The following is a 27,923-nucleotide window of genomic DNA, read 5'->3' as shown; positions in this document are numbered from 1 at the left end:
CTATCAGTGATTAATTTGAAGGGTGTAATTGAATATATTAATTTTTACTTCTTTTAAAATAACTAAAATACATCATAACGTAATCGTGTATATTTTATGCCTTTTTGATGATTTAGAGCTATCAAGAGGTTCATATAGACTAACAGAATATTTTTATGCAATTTCTTTGAAATCTTTTACATTTTAATATATTTTTAAAATTTAAGACTGAAATCTAACACTTTTTCCTGTAAGGTTAGAATTATTTATTATAATTTAAAATAATTTACAATATGAATCTTTGGGAGTTGCACTGACATTTTTAGCTTTGATACATGTTGGAGTGGTCTGTGTTTGTTTCTAACTTTTGAAATCTCTCCCTGCATCTTGGAATATCTTTATTGTAGAAGCAAGTTGTGACACTTTGTCAACGATTAAATCTTGAAATTTAAATTATTACTATTACTGATATGGACCACAGCTATTATTTTGGAAATCAGTGTTCACACATCACGATCAGTCAATCACTTTGGTTTGTTAGCACAGGTTTTATGTAGAAATTTAATCATTCAACTAATATGTTTTCATAAATAAGTTCTTAATTGTACTATGCTTTATGAATCACATCTTTCATTTGCAACAGACTATTTGTAATAAATAATGGAAACATTTGAGTTGTACAGAATGAAAATTCTTGTTTAATTCAAGATAAATGATATGCTGAGAGAGCAACGACACTGAAACCCCCTCTCTCTCTGTCCATCTCTCTATGTCTGTCTTTCACACACACATACTTTTCATTCATTATATTTGAAGTGAGGCCTTTGGTCAGTGTGTACTTTGTCCCTCACTTAGGAAAAGCCTGAACTTTTAAAAACTATTTTACAAAATTGGAGCACATACTTTTGCTATTTCATTAGGTTGTTTTGATAATCATATAAGAATTTAAAGCTGAAGTGAGATTTTAGATTTCAGATAGATTATAGATTGGTGAGATGTTTGCAATGTGATGATAACCTATACATAATGTTTACTACCCACCTGTAATTAGTTTAGTGTAGTGGGTTCATCTTAAATTCTCTATCCAGGCTCCAAAGTGCTATTTGGAGGTGGAAGAGGGTAAATTCCGCTTTTCAGAAGAGAAAGAATTGTTATGACATGTGATAGAAGATGATCTTTATTTAGTTCACTATAATGCTTTGTTGTTTAGAAACTTAGTCAAGTTTTAGAAATTTTACTGTAGAAATAAGCTTTTAAGGGTATTACAGAAATATGACCCCTAATATGATAGAATATAGAGCATTTTAACATTCTTTGTGACAATATTAATATCTTTACTTCTAATAATGAAATAGTTCTTGAAATTTGGGTTGTTCCTGATTTGGTTAGAAAAAAAAAATGTTTTTTTTTGATTGTTTGTTTTTTTTAATAGAGTAATATTGTGAAAGAGTAACTTAGATGCTTGAAATGCCTGTTTCAAGTTATCCTTCCCTGTAACAATTGTTTTAACCATTTTTTTCCTCTTCTCTTGGGCAGGAACAGCAAAAGTTCCCATGCATAAGCTGTAATTATTATATGGGCTGTAATGCAGTCTAGTTGTATATGTGTTCTGCTTTCTTAATGCAGAAAAACAGAGTAATTGTTATTGCCTACCATTAAATTTTGAAAAATCTGTGATTATTATATGTGTTTTAACTGAGGGGGCCCACTTACAACTACTGAGGGAGTCACTACAGCAATTTTACTTTTTTTTTTTTTTTGTAAAATACAAAGTATATTTTCTCACCCTTTTAAGAAAACCTTTTTCTCTCCTTCAGGTTTATTTCTCTTGACCTAAACTAAGACCGATCCTCTGGTAGCCAGTTAAAATGTGTGAAGTAGGAGGAGTAAAGGAAACTCCAATCGTTAGTTGTAAGTTTATAAAGCAAAGTTAATATAGGTATACACAGCAAAAGGATTTATTTTAAAGGATAAAAGAAAATTTTATAAACTTGCCTTGTAGTTGGAACATGTTGGACATCATAAAGAAAATCTTGTAAGTGTTTAGATATTTTACTATAATACCGTTGTCAGCTGATGAACGTTGAAGTAGTTTAATTTTGTGTATCAACACTAACTTGAAATTAAATATTAAGGACTATCTTATGCCTGTTTTCTTTTAAAGCCCAGCATGATTTAACAGGTATGGCTCTTTTAAATCATACAGGGTATCCTTACGGAGTTTTAATTTTCATGAGACTAAACGGTATTCATTTTGGTAGATCCAAGAATATGAGTAAATGAATCCTAGACGTCTTAATGTTTGCTGCTTGTTTATAACAAGTTCTACATGTGGATAATAGTGTGTAGATGTAAAATTAAAATTATAGAGAAAAATACAGTTGCATATAAGTTTTTAAAGACTTCTGTAAACTTTTTAATATTCTAGGTAACTATAAAGACCTTTTAAAAATGGCTGTTATATACTTTATCATAATTTTATTTCAGTTGAATATATGCTTCAGTTATATAAAGCTGTTTAGTAACAAAGTTATGCAGATATTATCTTTTGCAGTTTAAAATTATAAATAGACTTATTTTAGTTGAGCTGGTTAAAATGTTAACTTTACTGCAGCTTTATTTCTCTGTTTTACATGGTAGAGCTTAATGTCGAGATAATTCTGTGGTCTGTTATTTGGTAAAATTGCTTCCTTTTTGAAGTTACTCAAATATTGAGAGCTGCCGGAGTGAATACTTCATAATACTTTGATTAGTTTAATGTCTCATTTTATTTCAGTGAGGGTTAAAGAGAATATTAAACTTTTTTTTTTTTTACTGTTTCAACTACCTTACTTCTATAATGCCAAAAAACATTTGATTAATGTGAGATAATTTAATTTTTTCTTTTTCAGCTCATTACTTTGAGAAGTAGATAAGTTACAGATGCCAAATGCAAATATGTACAGCAATTTCATTTTTCAACTTTTAGTGCAACAAAATAGCATTATTATTATGATCTTTAATATAATGTTATCCGGAAAAGCTAGCAGTTAGTTTATGCAAGAAACATACCTTTATGTTTAACAGGTTCATCTCTTATAGGAGTTTAAAATATGATAACACTTACCCCAAAAGAAGTTTTGCTGACATGGTGTCACTGTGCTGAAGAGGCTGTTTGATGCCATAGTCCCTCCTTTTTTTTCAGATAGAACTTGTACCCTCTGTTGTAAATTCTCCTTGCAGCCTTAAACTGAAAATACAAACCATACCCAAACCTTGTTTTAGTTTTACAGTATGCCTGGAGTACATAGACTTTATATTTATTTTTTTTCTGTCAAGAAATTATGTAGCTGGTAACATGTGAAAAGCAAGGAAACAAAACAAAAAGAGAATGAGCAAATATTTGAAGGACCTACTATTACTGCATAGACTGTGGTTAGAGAGCACTCACTGACTCTGTTGGTCTCGGTGGCTGGTAGTGACCTGCGGAGATTAACCATTTAAAAACCAGAGACTTCTTGCTGTCCTCCTGGAGAAAGTTTGCACCGCACTTGTGGTTCTGTGGTTGTTTGTGAGGCGAATGAAGCATTCACACAATCCAAAAAAGCAAAAGCTTTAAAACTCCTTTTTTTTGCAAGCACTATTACTGGAGAGACAGAATCATGTGGTTTGTGACCTCACAGTACTCAAAGTAAAGTGGGACTGCCTACCACTGTGGCTTTTCCCCCCTTGCTCTTGCTCTCTCTTTCTCTCTCTCTCCCTGACAAAAGGCTTGTGGTAAGGCCCTTCCTGGCATCCAGAAGGATATAGCTATTTAATTTTTGTGACTCATGAGGATTTGGATAGAATACAAATGCTGAAGGAGCCCAAACTCCTGTAAGGTTAAGCATTTGTAGAGCAGAACTCTGCAGTTAAGGGCTTTCCTTTCTATCCTCCCACCCCATTTTTTTTTCTTGGCCTCCTCCTTTTATTTAGTTCATTATTGTGTCTGTGGAAAAGTGAGCAAAGTTGGCTCAAGAGGCTGTGTGAAATTCTGAACAACAGTGATGATTTACAATAATTTACATCTTTGGATTGTATCACATTCTGGGGTCTGCTTCATATTTGCTGGGTGATTGGAGTCCTTCTGTTTTTCTTTTTCCTGTCTTCTCAAACTTGTGAATCTGTAACTCATTGTAAAAAAGTTTACCTTTCTTAAGGTTGCTTGCAAACTGCTTGCTGGGCTTGACTGTAATTGGCTGTCATGAAAGTGTTAGTCTAGGGATTCCTTTTACAAATGTTAAATCATGTCTGTCTAGTTTATGTATGATCAATATTAGATGCCGGCTCCTGCAATAAAGGTTAAATGTAATTAGTATCATTTATGTTACGTATACCTTTATGACCAGTTTGAGGATTTATAAAAATGAATGACAAGAATTGTAACAGTTTATTGGATGAATCTTAGTTTTCTTTATGCTTGTAATGATTTATTTTTCAAGGAATTGTATTCATTTTGTATAGTTCTTTGATAGCAGATCTTATGCATAGATAAAGTAAAATTTGTATATTATAGCTTAGATTTTTCAATATTAGATTTTATAAGCTCAGAATGGAGTGGGTTAACAGAAGCTGTATTTTTTGTTTATAATGAAAGCTTTGAAATAAATTACTGTGTGTAGTAAGAAATAATGCACACAGACAGGGTATGTTAGTCGTCTCGATTAGCTAATTCCGATTCAGAAGAAAATTGGAAACATCTTTGGGAAACTATCTCCTTTTTTGCCCCTTTGGACATATATGTATAGAACTCATTTTCTTATTAGGATGATTATATATCATAGGCAGAGAATTTCATCTTTATGAATAGAGCTTCCTGTTTTCATCAGTTGGGAGCGATGGAGTATTTTTTTCAACAAAAATTATAAAGCTGAACAGACCAATTTTCTAGGCATTTTTTCCATTTACCACGCCGCTCTTAATTTGCATGTTAGACTTCTTCCTAGTGTGATAGTAACTAGGACTGGCGTGAAATAAATGATTGGGAGGGTGGGTGGAGACAGTGAATTACAAAACATTATTTGGGGTGTATAATGGGATAAGGGCTTGGAAACTAAGGAAGATATTGGAGCCAAAATATCCTTGCCTGTGGACTTCTTAGCACAGTTCATTATCTGTTTTTGGTTTATAGTAGATAAAGATAAATGTACAGACATGTTACATTTTAGTTTTTATTTTAAATATAGACTTATACCTTATTGTTTGTGTAAACATATTTTACATTGAAAAGTAAACACTTTCATTTGACATATAATTATTCATGCAAGAGAGAAAAGTTATTCAGTTATTCTCTTTAAAAAATGAGGTGGGCTGATGTGATCCATATCTCTAATCAATGTAAAAAAGTAAATTAAAGGAAGCCTTTGTCTGTGTAATTTGTGGAATTTCCAAACATAGTTCCATATGCATATACAATAGCAGCAGAATCAGGCAATTGAAAAATTTAGTTAGCTGCTGTAGTATGGTAATTAAATGCTTTTCTTCTTTTAAAATGAGGTTTTAGTATCTGCATAAAGATTCTCTGACAAGCCCAACTTTTTGTTAAATATTTTCTTCCTTAAAATTTTTAAAAATTATGCATACTTTGGCCCTCCGAATTGACTTTAATGTATTTGAATGATTTTTAACATCTAGGTGTTTTTTGACTTTTTATTCTCTTTTTGCAGGTAACTCTCCTGCACATAATTTTTGGGTCAGGTTAATCACTTTTATTGCATAAGAGTTTAGTAGATATTGCTAAATATATCCTTTCTGTTTCGTGTGAGGCCTGTCAAATTCTGGCAGGAGAAAGATAGCGAAGGCATGTGCTCTAAAGTTTGGATATTCATTATCTATAATTTTTTTTTTCTAAATTGAAAATATATTCTCTGTAGAGCAAATATAACTTTATGGTAAAAATTGAAAAACAACAGTGATAACTGGTATATATTTGATAATTGTCAGTTTGTTTCATTAGAAATAACTTATCACATGTGATGAAGAAAGCCTGACTCAGAAAAGTCTCTGCAAATAAAGCTCTTAATTATGGATTTATCCTATGCTTAAGATCAGAAATGGAAACCATAGGGTTTTTTCTTAGTTCTTCAAAGACCCTCAAAACTTCATCCTTTTGGGGGATTATGTTAGTATTTTCTATGTTGAAGTAAGTAACAAGTTTAAGTCTGATGTATAAATTATGCATTATAATGCCAGGGAAATGAAATACAGCTCTGAACTTCAAATTAATTTCAAAAAGTAAAGAAGTTAGTTATCTTGCTTCTCCATCACCTTGTATTTACTAAATTTGTTAACATTAGTCAAACTTTTTATATTGTATGCTATTAGCCAAATAACAGTATAATAGCGTTTTAAATGCTACATATATTTTCACTGCTACCTTTTAAATTATTTTTTTATTTTCTGAACTAATGATCTTATTTAGATACAGTCGTTTTAGTTTATCAATATTAATATTGTCATTTCTATGTGATTTTTTTTATTTTAAACTTGTTTGTGGCTCTTTTATTTATTTTTCTTTTTAATTGAAAACAATAGAAACAAATGGTTTAATGTAACAATTTTGTAAATTGTAGAAATCCTAATTTGGCTTAAAATGTTCTCACTGATTATGAGGTTTTAGCAGACACTTTCTTAATTTATTGTTTCAGTTTAGTATGCGACAATTTTTTGTTTTTTGTTTTTGGGGTTATTTTTGGATTTAATGTATAGCTCTTTAAGCTTACATTGCATTTATTGGGTTTTATATTGATGATTTAAAAATTTTTTACATTAGTAAAATGCATATAATTTTATTAGTATTTTAATTTATGATTATGAGATATTAGTTCTACTTCCTTATTTTAATGCAGTGTATGTCTGTGTACACAACTGTATGCACATGTCTGTGGTTGTGTATGTGTACAGAGTATTTTGCATTACTTTTTGTGATGAATATTTCTTTTATTTTTTTCTCCTCATTTTGCTTTTAAATTACATAAAAACCCCAGAGCACCACTATGTCCATGATTGCTTAAACAACTTCATTTGTTTAGTATTAACAGCGATCTGTCTGAATGTGTGAGATTATGTAGAAATTGGATACCAAAAGAGAAAATACTGAACTTTTCTCCTCCTCGCTCTCCCCCTTTCTTTTACTCCATTCCTTTTCTTCCCTCCGTTCCTCTCTCTCTCCCCTGGCTTTTTCGGTTTCTCTTTCTCTGTTTTGATATTTCTATAGTGTCTCAAAGTAGATTATTAAGGTTCTAGTAGGGGATATTGACATTAATTCTCACTAATGAATACCTGGCAGGTTCGAAGCACCTAACATTCAAGGCAAAGCATAGTTATATCCTGAAGTAGTACATACACCTCGTTTGTTAGATGGTGTTGGCATCTGATAACAGTGAGTTTCTTTCTTTTAACAGTTTTCAGTTCCTATTGCTATCTTAATTTATTTTAACATATTGTTTCACATGACATTACACTTTAATTTTGAGGATTTGTTTTTTTCCCTCTTTTTGACTGGTCTTCGAAGTGCAGCGTGAGCTGTAACTTGTGTAATGTAGCTGTATAAATAATTCATGTTTCTTATAATTATTAGAACAATTCATCTTCTAATGCTGTCATTTTTCTAAGAAGAAAAAAAGGCGAGAACTTGCAGAAAATATGGGAAACATGCTCATATGACAGCTGAGGATGTGGCTAGGCTAAAGCAGGAAACTGCTACCCACAATGCAATGTTACATATACTACCACTTAATAAAATTTATATCAAACATGCTACTGACAAAACCAAAGAAAAATAATATCCTAACTATACTAGCTAATGTACTAAATATATCTGGGGAAAAGCGAAACTAATATTTTTGGAAACTTTGTATTGAGAATATATTAAATGAAACTGTGGGACATCATAGTACATTGGAGCTCTGTCTTCGTGCTGAAGATCTTGGTTGTAGGTGGAACTGTCTTATAATAAGAACCTTTTGGATATCAACTTTTCTGGAAAAGGCATAAAAGGATACCACTTTTCTTTTTTTAATTGAATTCTTGCAGTATTAAATAGGGTTAGAGGACATTGCCATCTAGTTGGAAAAAAAGTTGAATTATGAGATACTCATCATGATTATTTAAACTTTTTACCCAGCCTGATATATTTCTTTCTATTTTGTTTTAAGTTGTCTTTTATTGCCAGGTTTGAGGTGGGACTTGAATTGTCCACTGAGGCATATTTCTTTCCAAAGTAATTGTTTTTCTTGCTCTTTCTTATTTATGTTAACCTACCTATAGCTTACCTGATCAGTCCATATGCTTTACTGTAGGGAGGGTTAGTCTAAAGCAGAAATGTAAAGCACTTTTATAATGTGGTTGAAAAAATATGGAATCTTCTTAAATAATCAGATTTTAATATACTTAGGATTTCTGTTTATAAATCTTAAATCTCCTGTGCTCTTAGCTGTCAAACTATAGCAATTTTGATGAATTTAGTACCTTGATAATTTAAATGAATTATGAGGCTTTATAAGCCTCATAATCTTTTTTGAAGATTTAAATAAGGGAACATAGTAGAGTTTTGAATTGATAAACAATGTATAGAAATTTTATCAGAGCAAGAATAGAAAAGACTATAAAATCTGTGTTTCTTATGAAAGACTCCCTCTTTGTATTCCAATATATAAATTACCGCTGTGTCAGACATGGCATGGTATTTGTCTTCTCATCATTTAAACATTAAATATTGTCTCTCTGTCTATATCTCTATTAAGGATGATTTGCTTAATTGTTTGAAGTATTTCTCTTTTAGAGACTGCTTATCAATAACAGCTGTAGCATTGTGGCTTTTCTCCATGGACTCATGGTGGTCTTTGGAACAACGTTCTTCAACTTTGACAGGTGAGACAGAGGCTCTCCAGTGCCACTGCTTTTGGATGAATCTAGCTGTGGTTGGAGAAAGTGCATCTTGCCAAAATGTATGGGTGAGACCACACACAGCCTTTAAAATAGTTATTGTAGGCTTATTTTTAGGGATACATGTCTTGACAGTTCTTTTATTTGCATGCCAATTTCACTGCTGTGTATAGATTTTTCACTGGTTTTGGTAAAGGCGATTGCAGATTTAGGTCTCTATTTGTTAAGCCTTGTGTATTAATAATTTATACTGGAAAATACTCTGAATTCAGTCATAATTAACAATATAGAAAATATGTTGAAAATGAATCATTAGAATACTGATCTTGTTGTTTTTATAAATTTGACAGTATTCCCATTGGAAATCTCAGTTTCTCAGATAGTTTAGTAGTCTAAAACTGCTCCAATTTGAATTTTAAGATCAAATAGATTAAGAGAGAATGTTGAAATATCCATATACTTCAATTACATTAATCGTTAGGAAAAATGTGTAGTTCTGGATGTTCAGAAGTACATTTTTTTTTTTAAATAATGATATAATAAAGCATTGTTTAAAATGTAAGTTTTAAATTTTTGTAAAAGTATGAAAGCATTGAAACAAAAGCCAAAGAAGTCAATTTCTTAATACATAAGCATAATATGTAAGCCATCTTTTTATTGGATGATTAAAAATTTATTAGTGAACTGTAAAATTGACTATATGTTTAAAAAAAGTATGCTTAGTCTTCTAAAACTGGCTTTTTCAGTGACCAGAAAAGAGCACTGTTTAGACTTGTATAAAATGTTTCTTTTTATAAAATACATTTGGATAATTATCCCTGAAGCTTAAGTTGTTAGTAATAAATTATTAGTATTATAGCTTGACTTCCTGAGCCCTGGCAGGTAATTAGTCATAATACTTTTCACTTGATGATCAATGAATGTTGGTTAGGTATATATTTCTAAAAAATTGTAACTAGCTAAGATAAGATTACAGTTTCATTCTAGGTATTTTCATAGGGAAAACAGAATCTACTGATATAATTGGAAATTCAATATCCTCCTCACTTATCGTAGTACCCTTCCATTGCTGAATGGTTCTGGCAGGAAAGCAGTGAGGAAATTGTGTTCCTACAGCTTTTCCAGAAAACAAGTTATGAAAAGAAGAGACAACATAGTATACAGAAAAAGATCATTTAATGAAAAATTTGACCCTCACCTCTCAGAAATTGGTCATGTATGCGAATCTTTATTAGATGCTAGATTTTTTAAAAAGCTTCATAAGTTATTTTTAGGATGTTTGAGGAAAATGGAATGAATATGTACTGGATATCAGTCATCCTATGAAATATTTGTTAAGGGTGATAATGCTATTGCGCATATATGATAGAAAAATATTCTTAAAGTGCATGATGAATTATGTTCAAGAAGTTAGTACCATGCGTAAACAAGTACATACATAAAATAAATGTGGCAAATGCTAATAATTGGTGAATCCAGGCAAAGGGTATACGGGTGTTCATTTTATTATTTTCCACCTTAAATAGTGAATTCTGAAATGTGAAGCATTATGCAGAAAAAGATGTATAAGGATTTGGTATCAAAGTGAAATTAGATGGGGAAAATTTCATTTATTTGTATATGTAGTCACTTTAAAAAAAAAGTAATTATGAACAGACTGGGCTATATGTAGCAATTTTAGATTTTAGTTGATCATTTTACTTTTTGCATTTAAGTTCTATTCGCAGTAAAACAGCTAATTTTCACAAATTTCTACATGGCAAGTATAAATTAGAAATGGTAAAATATTTTTGCAAATACCAACTTTAAAAGTTTAACATTTGTCTTACAGTAACTCAAGTCTAGACCGATAAGCTAGAGATTTTTAGAGGATCAAAACCATCATGTTATTAGTGTGTCATTTGTTTATTCTTAACTGAATGCTTTGAAAATTTATAAAAGTACCTTAAAACGTTCATTCATGTTAAATTCATACTATTGGGTTGTACTACTTGTACTAAATTGTTTATATTATTCAGTCTTACTCTCTTAAGAAGTATTCAATGAGCAGAAGCCTACATCTCTCTCTCTATGCAGATTATTTTGAATTTGTATTATACTAGTAAATACCCTACTGGAGTCTGTTTTTTTATAGAGGGCCAAATAGTAAATATTTTTGGCTTTGTGAGACATAGGATCTCTGTTCACTGCTCAGCTCTGCCATTGTAGTCTGAAAGCAGGCAGTGAATAAATTAGACAATAAGTAAATGTGTCTGTCTGTGTTCCAGTAAAACTTTATAAACAGGCAGCTGACCTGCTGTAGTTTGCCCCCTCCTGCCACCTATACTTCATTATGTAGATATTTGTGACCCAGTGGATATCTTCTTTTATAGAAAAGGCAAGAAAGTTTGAAAAATGACCAGACTTTTAATTTACATATTACAATGGAATTAAAAAGTATTTATAAAATCCATTTTGTTGTTGTTGTTGTTGTTATTTGAAAGATCACATCTTTGGTGCTTCGTAACAGTTCTGTTGAATTGCATAGTGCAGGTTCATCTTGATCATGTAATTATTTATTGTGAATAGTTTTATAAGCCACCCTAAAATCCTTTTAGTAATAATGGTTAAAATACAAATAAATAATTTTGATTATAGTTTATATCTAAATTGTCATAAATGTAAGTATTTATCTCCTTGTTCATTATTATTAATAGATACTAAGATTCCTGTACCTTTTATCCAGAGAAATGTTTTCTTTTTTCAAAATTCATTCGGTTTAATGCCCAAGCATAAAATATTTAGCAGAAGTCTGATTAGTGCTTTTGATGAGCTATTTTTCCTTTTTCATTTATATTTAAATTTAAATTCGACCAGAAAAAGGAATGAATTAATTTTGGTATTACTTGATCTGCAGAATAATCATTGCACCCACCATCCAAAATAAATTAGTTCTGAGAATCCGCCTACGTTAGGTAGACTCAGTATTATTTATTGTATGATGGTAGTGATTATATCAACTGAACAGGAAAAGGCAACCATTGTTTTTTATTGGTAAAGAGAATATAAACCCATATTCTGATCTGAATTTGAGATCTTTAGTGTATTAATACTTAAGATTTGAAATAAATGAGCTATATATGTAAATGGGATGGCTTTAAGCAAAAGTTTATAATTCATATTATTGAACACCTATTTTATATATGGTCATTTAAACAATTTAAACAATTCCAGTTATTGCACGTGAGGATGAGACAGTTGAAAAATTGTTATTTTATAAATATAATAATTTCTTCACAAAAGAGCAGTCCTCCTCCTTTGTTTCTCCCCTAGAAGCTATGGTCATTGCCTATTAGCCTTCATTTATGATAAAGTTCTAACATGATTGTTTTAACACCTCTCCCCTTTTCTAAGTACTTAATTATAAAACAAGACACATAAATCATTATGAGTAATAGGAAGAATACAATATAATTGATATACGTATATAGTAGAATTGCTAATGTAGTTTTTCACTACATGAAATCATTATACAATTTATTACTGAAAATGTCAAAAATAGCCATTTAAAAAAATTAACAGGTTTTATCTTTTGAGCAGTTTTAATTTTACAGAAAAATTGAACAGAAAGTACAGACTTCCAATACACCAGCCCCGCAGGCCTCAGTTTCTCTACTATTAACATCTTGCATCGATGTCCTACATTTGTTATAATTGATGACCCAATATTAATACACTTGTTAACCGAGGTCAGTGTTTTACATTAAGAGTCATTATTTATGTTCTGTAGGTTTCATCAGTTGTATAATGTTATATATAGACTATTGCAGTATCAGACAAAATAGCTTTTTCTAAAAGTCCCTATGAAATTTTGTTTAAATACACATAACATGACATTTAACATCTTAACTGTTTTAGCAACTGGTCTTTTTACTCTTCGTTTAGTATTCTGTTTTTCAGAGTGTCATATGGTTGGAATCAGACAAAGTATAGCCTTTTCATATTGGATTCTTTGACTTAGCAGTATTCACTTAAGGTTCTTCCATTTTGTTTGTTTGTTTTTGTTATTGTTTTTTTTTTTTGTTATTGCTTAATAGCTAATTTCTTTTTACTGCTAAATAATATTTCATTGTATGGATATAGCAGTTTGTTTATATATTCATTTTTTTGAAGGACATCTCAGTTGCTTCCAGCTTCTGGCAATTACGAATAAAGTTACTTTAAATTTTAGTGCAAGTTTTTGTATGGACATAAGTTTTCCACTCATTTAGATAAATACTTAGGAGCATTATTGGTAGATTGTTTCACAAGACTACCTTTAATTTTGTAAGAAACTGCTAAAATGTTGTCCAAAAATGGCTGTATTATTTTGCATTTGCACCAGTAATGAATAAGAGCTCTCGGTGCTCCACATCGTTGTCAGCGTTTGTTTTTCTCAGTGTTTTGGATTCCAGCCATTCTAATAGGTATGTAGTGGTACGTTGTCATTGTTTTAATTTGCAAGTCCTTAATGATAGATTATGTTGAGCATCTTTTCATATGCTTATTTGTCATCTATATATCATCTTTGGGAGGTGTCCGTTCAGATCTTTCACCTGCTTTTAATATATATATATTTTTTAATTGTTCAGTTTTAAGAGTTCTTTGTATATAACTACATTTTGTTTATATATTCATTTGTTGATGGACATGGATCGTTTCCACCTTTTGGCCCTTGTGATTAATGCTGTAGTTGAGCATGGGTGTACCAAGTATCTGTTTGAGTCCCTATTTTCAATTCTTTTGAGTATAAACCCAGGAGTGGAAGTGCTGGGTCATATAGCAATTCTGTTTAGCTTTTTCAGGAGCCGCCAAACCAGCTATGTGTTTTGCAGATATTTTCTCCCAATCTGTGACTTACCTTTTCATTCTCTTAACAGTATCTTTCACACAGTGGATGGCTTTCATTTTAGTGAAGTCCAAATTACCAGTGTTTTTAATCTCATGAATGAAAATCTCGTCTAGATTTCCTCCTTATATTCTCATATAAATTTCATAGTTTTGAATTTTACATTTTGGTTTATGATTCATTTTGAGTTCATTTTTTTGTGAAAGATGAATTTTGGGATGTTCAGTTATTACAGCACCATTTGTTAAAATGACTATTCATTGGATTTTCTCTTTTGACAAAGGTCAGTTGACTGTATTATCTGGGTCTCTGTTCCATTGCTTTTGATGTTTACTTTTTTTGCCAAGACCATACTGTCTTGATTACTTTACTTTATTATGTTATAGTGATATATCAGTTTGTTTATATTCACAAAGTAACTTGCTGAGATTTTCGTTGGGATTGCATTGAATCTGTAGATCCAATTGGAAAAAACTGACATCTTAACAATAAATATTGAGTCTTCCCATCAGTGAATACAGGGGTTTTTTTATTCATCTAGATCGTCGATCTCTTTATCAATTTTTCAGATTTTCTACATGTTTTGTTAGATTAATACTTAAGTATTTATTTTTATTGTGCCAATGTAAATATTATTTTTAAAAAGTTTTATCATTTCCATTATCGATGCTGATACATAGAGAAGTAATTGAGTTTCATATATATAACCTTGCTATTAATTGCTTATTTCCAGGAGTTTTTTGTTGATTCTTTGTGATTTTCTCCATAGATAGTCGTGTCATTTGTAAACAGTTTTAATTTTTATTCCTTTCCAATCTTTATACCTTTTATTTTCTTTCCTTGGGTTATTACATTGGGTTATTACAGTGGATATTTTTCATTTTAATGAAATTTAAATTACTGATAACTTGTTACCGATCATAGGGAGGAAAGCATCTAGTTTCTCCCCATTAAGTATGATGTTAACCGTATGTTTTTTGCGGATGTTCTTTATCAAGTTGAGGATGTTCCCTTCTATTTTTAGTTTACTGACAATTTTTTATTATGAATGAGTATTGGATTTTATTAGATGCTTTTTCTTTATCTATTGATAGGGACACATGGTTTTTTCTTCTTAGCCTATTGATATGATGATGGCTTTTATCAGTTGATTTTCAAAAGTTGTATGAGCCTTGCACATCTGGAATAAATCCCACTTGGTCGTGGCATATAAGTCTTTCTGTTTATTATTGGATTTGATTTGCTAATATTTAGTGGAAGATATTTCGTATCTATGTTCATGGAAGATATTCTCTATGTTTGCATACATATAAAGTTTTTGTCTGCTTTTAGTATTAGATATTGCTGGCTTCATAGACTGACTTAGGAAGTATTCCTTCTGGATTAGATTGTACAGAATTGTAGAGAATTTTTTACATAAATGTTTGCTAGAATTCACCGGTGAAACCATCTAGGCTTAGTGCTTCTGGTATTGGTACGTTGTTAATTATTGATTCAATTTAAAGAAAATAAATATAGACTGTCTATCATCTCTTCTTATGGATGAGTAATATTCCATTGTATACATGTACCACGGCTTCTTTAGCCAATCATCTATCGTAGGGCAGTTTGGCTGCTTCCATGTCCTGGCCATTGTGAGTAATGCTGCTATGAACATCGGTGTGCAAATATCTTTTTGGATATAGGTTTTCAAGTCTTGGAGTAATACCCAGTAGAAGGATTGCTGGATCATATGGTAGATCAATTCTTAGTTTTTTGAGGAACCTCCATACTGTTTTCCATAGTGACTGTACCCACCAGCAGTGTAGGAAGTTCCCTATTTCTCCGCATCCTCTCAAACATTTGTTATTACTTGTCCCGTTGAGTTTAGCCATTCTAATAGGTATGAGATGGTATCTCATTGTGGTTTTGATTTGCATTTCCCTAATAGCTAGCAATGTTGAACATCTTTTCATATATTTGTGGGCCACTTGTATGTCCTCTAGGGAGAAGAGCCTGTTCAGATCTTCTGCCCATTTTTTGATTGGATTCTTTGTTTTTTTGTTGTTACTGAGTCGTATGAGTTCTTTGTATATTTTGGATATTAGGCCTTTATTGGAGGTGTTGCTTGTAAACATATTTTCCCATTTGGATGATTGTCACTTTACCTTGTTGACAGTTTCTTTTGCAGAGCAGAAGCTTTTTAATTTGATATAGTCCCATTCATTTATTTTTGCGTTTACTTCCCTTGAACTCGAGATAATTATGCTAAGTGAAATAAGCCAGACAGAAAAGGTTAAAAATCACATTATATCACTTATATGTGGGATAGAAACCTAAAAGCAACAAATGAACAGGATAAACAGAGACTTATGGACATTGACAATGGACTAGTGGTTACCAGAGGGTATGGGGTGGGGGAGGGGAAAGCAGAGGTAGATAGGGTAAAGGGGGTCAAATATAGTGGAGTAAGAGGAGGGTGAAGTGAATAAAGGGGATCAGATATATGGTAGATGAAAGTAACTGGACTTTGGGTGGTAATTACACAATAGAATATATAGATGTCAAATTATAATATATACTTGAAAATTATATAATTGTATTAACCAATGTTACCCCAATAAACTTAATTTAAAAAATGGAAAAAAAAATTGGTATAGGCCTATTCAGATTATCTATTTCTCCTTGTGTAAGTTTTGGTTGCTTGTGTCTTTCAGGGATTTGGTCCATTTTATTTAGGTTTTCAAATTTTGGGGCATAGAATTGTACATAGTATTCCTTTATTAGCCTTTTGAATATCCATGTGATAGGCAGTGATGTCTTCTTTCATTTATCGTCTTAGTAATTTGTCTTTTTTTTTTTTTTTAAAAAAACCTAACTAAAGGTTTATAAATTTTATTTTTCTCAAAGAACCAGCTTTTGGTTTCATTATTTTTTTCTATTGATTTCCTGTTTTCAGTTTCTTTGATTTTGGCTCTTAAATTTTATTTATTCTGCCTACTTTGTGTTTAATTTGTCCTTTTTCTATTTTCTTAACATGGAAACTTGGATTATTGATTTTTAGATCTTTGTTTTTTTTCTAATATATGAATATAATTGCAATAAATTTCTCTAAACACTTCTTTTTCTACATAAGAAAATTTTGATGGGTTGTATTTTCTTTTTTATTTAGTTTGAGATATTGTTAAACTTGTTAAGTTTTCTTTCATCCATGTGTTTCTTGGTCTAGTGGTATTAATGTTAACCAAAAGCCAAAAAAAAAAAAAGAGACTGTAATAAAAAATAAAATGCATTTATTTGAGGAGGTAAAATAGAAGTGGGGAATTGTAATCCAGGACGCACAAATATAGGTAGCAACCATAATTGCACTCCAGAGAGAACAAAGAAAGTCAGAGTTTATAAAAGCAAAAACACAGATGCAGTTCTGGTTTAGGTTCTTTATGCAAATGAGGTGTGCTGACTAGGTTAATAGGGATTGGCTCCTTTCAAGGGGAAGACTATAGATGGTCTGGTTGCTGTGGTAAGGAGGAAGTAAAGTCCATATATGTCCATGTAACAGTCCTTGATGCATTATGTTTACGGTTTGGCCTTGAGCTAAGTGTAGCTATAGGGGTCAGCAACTTCGAAGCGGTTCTGAGAACTGAAATATGAGATGTGCACAGGCCCCAATTGCTCAGTGGCCTCCCGACTCCATTTTAAGTGACATGCTTAGCAATGCTTACTACATTTTATTGTCTCTTATCAGTATCTGTCATATTTGTAATTTTTATCTGTCATTTCCCTTGTTCTTTTTTTATTACTTCCACTCTTTATGCTTTTCCTGATTTTAATTGAGCATCTTATATGATTCCATTTTCTTTTTTCCTTTAATATGTCAATTATACTTTTTAAAAACTTTTTAAAAGCTATTATTCTAGAGTTGGAAATATATTCTTAAAACTATTTAAAATCCACTTGCAATAACACTGTATATGGCTTCATGGGTAATACAAGTATCTTAGAAAAGAGTACACCTTCCTCATAGCATTACTGATATTTATTTTACTTATAAGCTATTATCACAATACATTATTACTATTTTGAACTGTTATCTGTTAAGAATAAAGATCCATTAAGAATAAATAGAATTTAAAAAGTATTTTGCCTTTATTTCTTGTCTTACGCTGTTTCTTTATACAAATCTGTTTCTGACATATTATTTTCTTTCTCTTTGAAGAATTCTGAGATTTCTTGTAAGGCAGATTTACTAGTAATGAATTTCTCAAGTTATTTTGCATGAGAAAGTCCTTTTCTCATTCACTTTTGAAGAATAATTTTGCTGGACACAGAAATCTATGGGTTTTTTTTTTCCCCCTTTCAACACTTTAAATAAATATTTCACTCATCTTTCTTCTTGCTTGCATAGTTTCTGAAGAGAATTGCGGTGTAATTCCTTGACCTCTCTGTAGGTATAGTTTTTGTTTGTTTGTTTGTTTCTAGCTTCTTTCAAGATTTTCTATTTGTCTTTGCTTTTCTACAATTTGGATATTATGTGCCTAGGTGTCATTATTTTGATATTTATTCTGCTTGGTGTTCTTTGAGCTTTCTGGACCTTTGGTTTGGTGTCCATCATTTTGGAAAATTCCCAAACATTATTATTTCAAGTATATCTTCTTTTCCTCTTTCTTTACCACCACACACATGTTACTTTTGGGTAATTTCCCCACATTTGAATATTCTTATCTTTTTCATTTTTTTCTTCTTAGCTTTCAATTTTGGACATTTGTTGACAGATCTTCAAGCTCTGTGATTCTTTACCATTTCAGTCTACTGATGGACTCATAAAAATCATCCTTTTCTTTTATAGTGGCTTGATTTTTTTAGCATTTCCTTTTTAGCAATCATTTCTTTTGCTTATTTCTTAGCATTTCCATCTCTTTGCTTACATAACCCATCTGATCTGACATGTTGTTCACTTATTTCATTAGAGCCCTTAGCATACTAGCCATAGTTATTTTAAATTTCTGTCTGATAATTGCAAAATTTCTGCCATATATAAATCTAATTCTCATGCTTGCTTTATCTCTTTGTCTTCAGACCTGTGTTTTTCTTAATTAGCATGCTTTGTAATTTTTTGTTGAAAGTCATATGTGATGTATGTGGAAAGAAACTGAGGTAGATAGACCTTCAGTGTGAGGTTTTTATGGTTATCTGGCTTGAAGTTAGACTGCGTTTACTATTACTTTAGCCATAATATCAGAGACTAAAATTTCCTCTAGTGTCCTTATTTTTGTTTCTCCTGCTGTCTTTGAGTATGCATCCCTTCTCCCATGCCAAAGACTAATGGGTGCTGGCAGTCAGTCTTTGGTGTAATGTAAGTTGGTTAGTTTCCCCAAAGGGCTAGGTTTTGTTTAGCAGAACAGAGTACTCTGGGGCTTTTTCACAATGGGTCCACTCTCCACTTTCAGATTTTTCTCTGACACTCACTGACCCTGGTGGGTCTCCGAAAGGTAAAACACAGGAATGTAGGAGGGGAGGCCCTAAGGCTTGGCTGCCTTGAGCTTTTATCTGTGTTTTTTTCTAGTCTTGAGGAAGGGAGTGATAATTTCCAACCTCTTTACATGTCATCTGGAAACTGGAAGTCAGAGTCTTTTTTTTACAACAACTTTATATATAGCAGTGTCTTAAAACATGGAATTTAAAAGTTCAATGTCATTCATTCATTTATTTATTTTATAAGCTTTTATTAAACAGTAATTACATATTACATTCTGTGTTAGTACTTGGACTACAGAGTTGAATAAGGAATAGTTCACATGTTGAATTTGGAGCACACAAATAAATCAATGAATAAAATACTTTGTTAAATACTACATAGGTATATAAACAGGATAATAGGTAGTGGTAGAAAAGGGTAATTTTTCAGTCAAACTGGAGGATTCAGTGAAAGATAGCTGAATTTGGAGGGTTGTTAGGAGTTGATTCAGTGCCTATATGTAGGAAGAGGAAGAGGATGACTCAAGCAATAGGTCTATTCTTAGTTTTTATAAGACTTGTATAAGAAAGAGAATCATAAAGTTCAATTGCAGTAGACTGTGGGGCAGGCTAATTGAAGCTTTTGGCTATCTCTTTTTACATTTAAAAGTTGTTATTCTTGATACAGTTACTGTTTAAGAAAAGACAGTTGGGGAATCTGTTTCATTTTCAATGCCTGTTTATTAGCCAAAGGGTCACTTTCATCAGAACTCGTCATTGTTATGCTTTGTTGTAAATCGTGTTTGTATGCTAATTTAAAAAATGGCAAAATGTTGGACAATATAAAGAGCATAAAAAATACTTGTAGTTCTTTTTCATAGAGATAAAAATTTAAATAATTCTTTTTTGTATGTATTTGAGACATATTTGTGCATATGTACATGATTTTGTTATTTAAATCTTTTAGTTAACATCTGTTTTCTAAATATATTAAAAATATAACATTATTTTTAGTGACTGTATAGTATTTCTCCTTTTGGGTATTATAGCATTTTCATGTGGTTGAACTTTTATTTCTCTAGTTTTTGTGACATGTTTGTGCATGGGTATATGTGTGTGCATGTGTTTGTGTATGCATGTGTATAACACCTTTTTTGTATTTGGGATCTTCAGTTATTTTAAGATTTCATTCAGAGATTGCTTATTTAGAGCCTATTACTGCTTTTGTTTTTAAATAGTCATTAGTTTAATATTGTTTCAATAGTTTTACTAATAAAATATTCTTATTTATTTTGATGCTTTTTAAACTTTGTACTTCTGTGGCTTTATGGCTTTATGCCAGGGATAATAAAAAGCCACAAGATTAAAATGGGCCATATTTTTGAAGCATCAGTTTTAATCTCTAAGTAAGTAATTTTTAATAATTACAAACAGTTCTATTGTGAGATCAAGGTCAGGTTAACAAAATTTAAGATAAAATTGGAAACTTCAAAACATTTTGATATAAATTTTATACTATGGAGGAAAAGTTTGTGAAATATTAATTTACTTTGCAATATATGATACTTTCAAATTTTATCACTTAGTTCATAAATTAATTATTATGTTGGTAACCTTCAGTCATTTATTTTTTTTAGTTGAGCAGTCCTAGGAGCTGTCTATGTTTTACAATGTATTGTTATAGACTTTTGAGTTATTTGTCATTAAGAGTTAGATAACATTTTAATAAATATTTTTTATGTTGTGTTATGATACATTTTGCAAGACTCCTTTCTGATTTTTGTAAAGTTATATAACATAACTTTTTTGATATGTTATAGGTGGATCAAGGCACAGATGTCTGGGAATTACCTGTGAAACATCTCCAATTCTCCTCTTGATTCACTGCTTTTTCTTCATTTAATTAATTAAAAATTAAAAAGAATTTGTTTCCCCTGATTATAAAACTTATACATATATGTATAATTGTCATTTAGAAAACATTTATATTTTTATTTAACTAAAAAATATTTTCAATTATAGTTGACGTTGAATAGTATACTAGTTTCAGGTGTACAGATAGTGGTTAGACATTTATATAACTTATAAAGTGATCCACCCATAAGTCTAGTAAACAAACAAACAAACAGAGTATTTGCCCGACACAATACATTGTTATAATATTATTATTGACTGTATTCCTACTTTACATGCCCATTACTGTTTTGTAACTACCAATTTGTACTTAATTTCTTCCCCTTTTTCACTCAGACCTCCAGCCCCCCTCCCCATCTGGCAACCATCAGTTCATTCTCTGTATCTGAGTTTGTTTCTGTTTTGTCGTCGTTGTTGTTGATTTTGTCTTTTAGATTGCACATATAATTGAAATCGTGGTATTTGTCTTTTTCTGTCTGATTTATTTCACTTAGCATAATACCCTGTAGGTCCATCCATATTGTTGTAAATGATAAAGTTTCATTCTTTTTTATGGCCAAGTAATATTTTCTTGTATACATGTACCACATCTTGTTTATCCAGTTGTCTCTTGATGGACACTTAAGATTGCTGCCAAATGTTGACTATTATAAATAATGCTGCAGTGAACATAGGGATACATATATCTTTTCAAATTGGATTTCTTTGGGTAAATACCCAGAAGTGGGATGCTGAGTTATATGGTAGTTTCGTTTTTAATTTTTTGAGAAACCTTCATACTGTTTTCCATAGTGGCTGCTCCAATTTGCAGTCCTTGATGACAACATCATTTCTTAATGACATCGTCTTCCAGTCATCAGATTCTGCAATTCTGCTTTTTGACTCCTTTATTTTAGTAGATTGTCAGTTCTTTGTTTTCCTATATTCTTTCTTTCCCTTTCATTTTTTTATCTTATACCTTAAACTTCACTACCTCTTGACTGACTTCTCTGTCTCCAGGTTTATCCAATCTAATACTTTGTTTGTATTTTTTCTACCATATTAATCTTTCCAAACCTCTTTCATACCTATATATCTTCTCTTAGGTTAAATGCTTATTTTAGGTAAAGATGCTAGGCATCATTTCCCAAACTTATTCCTTGCTCCCTGTATTCTGTGTTTTACTCCTGTTCAATCCTTTGTCTATAATGGTTTCCTTGTCTTCACTTTCTGAAGTCTTGGTCATCTTTAAAGTTATCACAAGTCCTACCTTTTCATAAAACTTTTTAGTACACTTCAGAGTGAGAACGCATAAGGCTGTAGAAAGGTAATAGCTTTGGAGTTTGTTAACTGTGTTCCAGCCCTGGCTCTGCAAATTATCAACCCTATGACCCAAAGTAAATTATTCAGCCTCTGTGATTTTCTCCTTCATCTCTAAGGTGGGCGTACTAGCCATTTTGTTGATGTTGTGAGCATTCAATTAGATAATGTTTGCAAAGTACCTAATACAAGGAGCTCATAAACAATTGATGTTGAATCATTCATTCAGTAAATACATACTAGATGTTTACTCTGTGCTGGGTTTTCCATAGGTGATTAGCTGCATAGGGAAGTAGATGTTCAAGTGTAAAAATTTTACATACCATTAGTAATATCAGGGAGGGGAAGTACGAAGGTGAGAGAAAGTAGGACTGCCTTTTATGTTTGTAATAAGAACAAAAGTCCCTATGCTCCAGTGTCAGGAGGGCTTGCTCCTAGACGTAATGCTACAACTTAAGAGACTGTATACAAAATGTTTATTAACAAATCTTTATACCTGTTGGACCTAGGGCTGCTTTAGGATATGATTTTGGGCAAACATCAACCTTAATGTCTTTATCTATAAGATAGGGTTAAGAGTGTGCTTGCTCTCTGCTTTCCCTGCCCCTTGGACTTCAGTAAGGATCAGATGAGATAGTGGATGTAAACAGATGAGCACAGTGCTGCCTGCTGTTGCTGGTCCTCGCAGTAACACTATGCAGTCGGTACTATTACTTTTCCATGAACAGGTAGCAGAGTGGAAGGAAGCACAGGAAGGCTAAGTGCCTTATCTGCAGTCTTGCAGTTTATGGTAATGTCAGCAAAATCAACTGCCACTGCCATCTACTTCTTTCACTACCCTGTGGTTTCTGGTTTCATCAAAGTTTTGACCATGTTGGTTTTAATGCACATCTTTGTTGCACAGACAAGGGGAGAGAATCACAGTGTATTTCCCTTGACTAATATGGTTGATGGCAAATTGCATATCAGTGATATTTGCTGAATAATGAAGAGTGTAGAGCATTTGGAGAAATACTATATGTCTGGAATTGCTGTTAGATTGCTGAAAGGTCGTGAAGTGATAATCTCATTGAGGTTCAGATTAATTTCTAAGAGAATAAATAATATTTTTGAGAACTCCACCAAGTTATACCATTGGTATAAGAGGAAAGATAAATTATGTTCTAATTATTAAGGGTTTAATTTAAATTTTTCTTCCATCACTTAATAACTGTGACTTTTAGTTGAACCACATTGCTTCTTAGAAGCTATCCTAAATCATTACAAGTGATGATAATATATCTTGAAAGATAATTGTAAGGCTAAAATGAGATAAAGTTTAATTCTCTCTTGCATAATGCTTAGATTATAGTAGATGTGACATTCTTGGATTATCTTACTTATCATCAGCTCTGGAGGTTTTGTTTTTATTTCTATTTTGCAGAGGAAGAAGCAAAAGCTCAGAGAAAGTTAATGTATATTGACCAAGTTCCTAGGACAAAGAAACTGAGCACAAAGAAATATGCATAAAGCATTCATTGCAGCATTGCTTGTAATACCAAAAATAAAGCAATCCAAATGTCAGATAGGGGAATGGATAAATAAGTGGAAACAAATACATAGAATGGTTGCTATTGAGTAGTTTAATTAAGTCACTATGTATTAACGTGAATGGATACATTTTGAAAACAAAGTTGAGTGCCAAAAGCAAACTGTAGAAGCATATATACTGTAATGACTTTATTGTAAAGTCATTCTTATGTACAGTGCATAAGAATAGTATTCCACAACAAGGATGAGAAGGATGCACACTAACTGTGGTAATTTCTGAGAAGGGAAGGAGAGTGAGGGATTTCAACTATATCAGATAATGTGTTTGGAAAAAAATGATGACTTTCTAGTATGTTTTCAGTCATCTTCTATCTTTAATTCATAATTTAAAAAAATGTTAACTGAAAAGTTCTAGCAAAAAGCAAGTAGTGGTATATCGTTATAATTTAATAACATTTTTGTTCTTTCTTTTACAGTTCCTTTGTTTATCATAAATGATTCTGGATATTGATTTATGATAGTGATTGAAAACCTCCCCTTCAAAATTTCACTAGAATAAAGATTGATGTTTGAAGAAATGTTTGAAGAAGTTGTTAAGAAAATAGGACTGCAATCTAGTATGTTAATATGCAAAATTGTTGAAGGTGGAATATGAAAAACAATAGAACGAACCAAGGTTTCCTATAAGATTGAAGAGTGTTATCCATTCTTTCCTGTTGCTGAGACTAGAAATATCTCCTGTGGATCCTATAGGGACAATAGTGTATAATGTAATGTGTATCACCTGTGTATTATTAAATACAGAGTGCACTCATAGGAATGAATTGCACACAGTGCTGTGATATTGCTCTACCAAAGTGCAGTTTAGTGGAGAAGAGGAATGGTAGGTGGAAAGGATGGATTGATGAACAGAGGATGGGCAAAAGGTCGTACTCTTTATGATTTGTTTTTACCAAGGGGTTAGGTTTTAAGAATACCTTAAAGTATCCCACAGCTTGATTTTTGCAAGGAATCTGTGGATTTATAAATAATACTCAGAGAATATTGAATGTAGACTTTAAAATACCTTGCCAAATATGCACACTATTATGTCTCTTATGTGTAAATATTTTTGTGATTAATAAATACATTTTAAAGCATTACTGATTGCATAGTAGTTTTTGTCACTTGTATTCATCAGTGTAGCATAGTTTTATGATTTTTTTAATGTTAAAAAAGCAATATTTTGACTTCAATGGTTGCAAACCACTAATCGAAAAACTACATATGGTTAAGTCTCTTTTTAATAAATATTGTTAATTTCAGTTCTCAGTGATAATCCCTGAGAGGTGCAGATGTCAGCCCTTCTTGGTTGTTGGTTAAGTATTGACTTATGATTTGAGGTCAAGTTGAAGTAGAGTGACATCATTTCATTTCATTTTATTTTAAAATTTTCTTTCTTTCTTTCTTTCTTTCTTTCTTTCTTTCTTTCTTTCTTTCTTTCTTTCTTTCTTTCTTTCTTTCTTTCTTTCTTTTTCTTTCGTGAACATCAATTTAAAAGTCGAGGAACTCAAGTTAGATGTGACAGATAAGGGAGGTGAGCTCAGGAATTATCTGATGACAGCACTGTGATTCTCTTTAGAAAATAATGTTGGATAAATTCTGGTAGGAAACGGGTACTTGAGGCTCCATACTTTTGTGTAACAATAGCCTGGTCAGAGTCTTTTTAACCTGGAAACTTTAAAAAATTGATGTTACTGTTTGCTATTCTCAGCCTTAAAAACAATAAAATTTTAGGAAGGAAGGCAGTGTGCAAACATATCTAACTCTGAATTAGGTGTTATTTTAGTACACAAAATAATATTTAACATTTTTTAAAAATTACAAGATGCACAAGTAACTAAGTTTGGTAACTTGCCACAGTAATTAGGATAAATCAAAGTTGGAAGGCGGCAGATTTTTTTTGTGGAAATAAAAAATTTTTAATTTAGTAATGTTAATATACTTTTTAAAATTATGATACTATACACACACATATAAACATGAAATTTGTCATTTTAACCATTTCTAAGTGTATAGTTCAGCTGTGTTGAGTATATTCACATTGTTATCTAACCATCAGTACCTTTCATCTCCAGAACTTTTTCGTCTTCCCACATTGAGACTCGGCACCCATTAAAGATTCCTCCTTCCCCCTAGTTCTGGGCAACTACCATTTTATTTTCTCTCTCCATGAATTTAACTGTTATAGGTACTTCATGTAAGCACAGTTATATAATATTTGTTATTTTGTTACTGACTTATTTCACTTAATAATGCCTTCAAGATTGATCTATGTTACAGTGTGTTTCGGAATTTGTTCTTTTAAAGCTTCATTTCATTGAATGGATATACCACATATTGTTTATCCATTTATCCTTTCTGTGAATTGCGGTGGGTGTCCTTTCTGGGCAAATTAATTAGAAAATGACTCCCTTTCTGGGGGCTAAAAACTCTTGCCTATACAGATCTGTGAGAAAATGGCGCTTTGGTTTAAAAAAAAACCAAAGCCCAACACTCCCTTCTTCTGGTGTACTCCGCGTCACACCAGGGTGCATGAGTGGACCCTCTCTCTAAGCCAGATAGATGCTTTTGTGCAGTGTATAAATCCTGTTCCATTCTTGATAGTCCTGCTTGTTTATATATTTCCCATAGTTAAAACCTCGTGCCTTGGAATCATTGTATTCTTTATTCATTTTTTTCATTTGTTCATTGTACTGATTAAGTATTCTGAATATATAAGGTATTAATTGTGGTTAGTGCTGGAAATATAAAATGAATAAAGGACGTTAGAGTATATTGGGTGGTTAAATGGATGACAGAGGAGGGTTACCTAACTCAGTCCTGAGGAGGTAACAGTTGCACTGTATGTAATACTTAAACTGAACCTTAAGATAGTAATTATAGCTAACAGTACATCTTGCACGGCTCATACTCTTTTAAGGCATCATATACATTAATTTATTTACACCATTATTATCACATTTACAGGTAAAGAAGCTGTGGCACAGAGAAAATAAGGTGATACAAAATTTAGTTCAATTTGATGATTGCCAAGATGATACAGGATTTAGTTCAAATTGGAGTAAGGGTTAAAGTTCAGGCAGTTTGGCCTCCAAATCTGTGTTCTTTATCAGGACTCTGTGGAGTTCCAGAGTTGGGATAGGGAAGAGGGTTGTGGCACAGGAGGTGGTAGTTTGGGACATAAGGGAGAAAAATTTGGAAATTCCAAAGAGATGGGAAATCATAGGCAATATTGTAGAGGCTTGGGAGATCATAGCTCTTCTAAGGGAACTGCAGGTTGCATAGTTGGCACTTGGCTGGTATATGTGAAAGATTTGTGGGTGACGAGGCTAGAAAGATTTAGATAATCGAAGACTTTGTACACCATGCTTACATTATCTCAAAAACCTCCATTGCTAGTCTGTGTATCAGTTGCTTTGATCTACTTTTCAGTCAAAATTAATCCCCACATTTACTTTTGCTTTCATCTATCCAAATGGAGTGAGTAGAGGTGGGGCGAAGAATGTAGAAGTTCAGATTCAAAGACATATTAGGAGCTTTATTATGGAGGGCTTTATAATAATGAAAGTGGTAATAAACTCGAACAGAAATTCCACAAGAATTTACATTAGTGACAGTTTTTCCATTGTACTGAGTTCTGAAAGTTTTAAATTTCATGAATTATTTGAATATTTTTTCCAGAAAGATTATTCAAATATTCATGTTTTTCTTTTGAAGTAAACTAGTTATCAGAAATTTACAACATGCCTTCTTTATCAGTTATATGACTTTTATTTCTTAAAGGTCAAAATAAGTACTTTTGTGTTTACTGTTTTATTCATGAATGATTTACAGTTCTAAGTATGTCTGCTTGTCCGAGAATGCCACAGTGAAGTGTTTTTTAACTGATTGTTCTGTCATTCTTTATAATTATCTTTATTGAACAAATCACAGACTTATCATTGTACTCTCCCCA

General features: G+C 31.7%; 2 protein-coding genes and 1 long non-coding RNA gene across 13 annotated transcripts in view; 2 read left to right on the top strand and 1 right to left on the bottom strand.

The window, feature by feature from the left end:
* RUNX2 (RUNX family transcription factor 2) overlaps positions 1-3,540 on the bottom strand; it is a 206,591-nt gene extending 203,051 nt beyond the window's left edge. For 2 of the 4 annotated variants that reach the window (XM_016131171.2, XM_016131173.2), the window contains exons 1-2: positions 3,410-3,540; positions 3,086-3,208 (exon numbers count right to left, since the gene is read on the bottom strand). In XM_016131171.2, coding sequence (XP_015986657.2) covers positions 3,086-3,143 — 58 coding nt within the window. In that variant the 5' untranslated portion in view covers positions 3,144-3,208; positions 3,410-3,540. Of the gene's footprint in view, positions 1-3,085; positions 3,266-3,409 lie in introns of those variants that run through there. The other 2 variants (XM_036229754.1, XM_036229855.1) reach the window with 1 other exon arrangement.
* Positions 1-27,923, top strand: part of SUPT3H (SPT3 homolog, SAGA and STAGA complex component) — a 416,859-nt gene that overhangs the window by 45,284 nt on the left and 343,652 nt on the right. The gene's annotated exons all lie outside the window — the stretch shown is intronic.
* Positions 6,800-25,065, top strand: LOC118610058. The gene is made up of 2 exons (XR_004953778.1): positions 6,800-8,868; positions 24,403-25,065. It is a non-coding gene; the product is annotated as an uncharacterized LOC118610058 (long non-coding RNA).

Source organism: Rousettus aegyptiacus, unplaced genomic scaffold (assembly GCF_014176215.1).
Source record: "Rousettus aegyptiacus isolate mRouAeg1 unplaced genomic scaffold, mRouAeg1.p scaffold_m13_p_1, whole genome shotgun sequence".
NCBI classification, from domain to species: Eukaryota; Metazoa; Chordata; class Mammalia; order Chiroptera; family Pteropodidae; genus Rousettus; species Rousettus aegyptiacus.
This window is presented reverse-complemented; position numbering and strand designations above follow the sequence as displayed.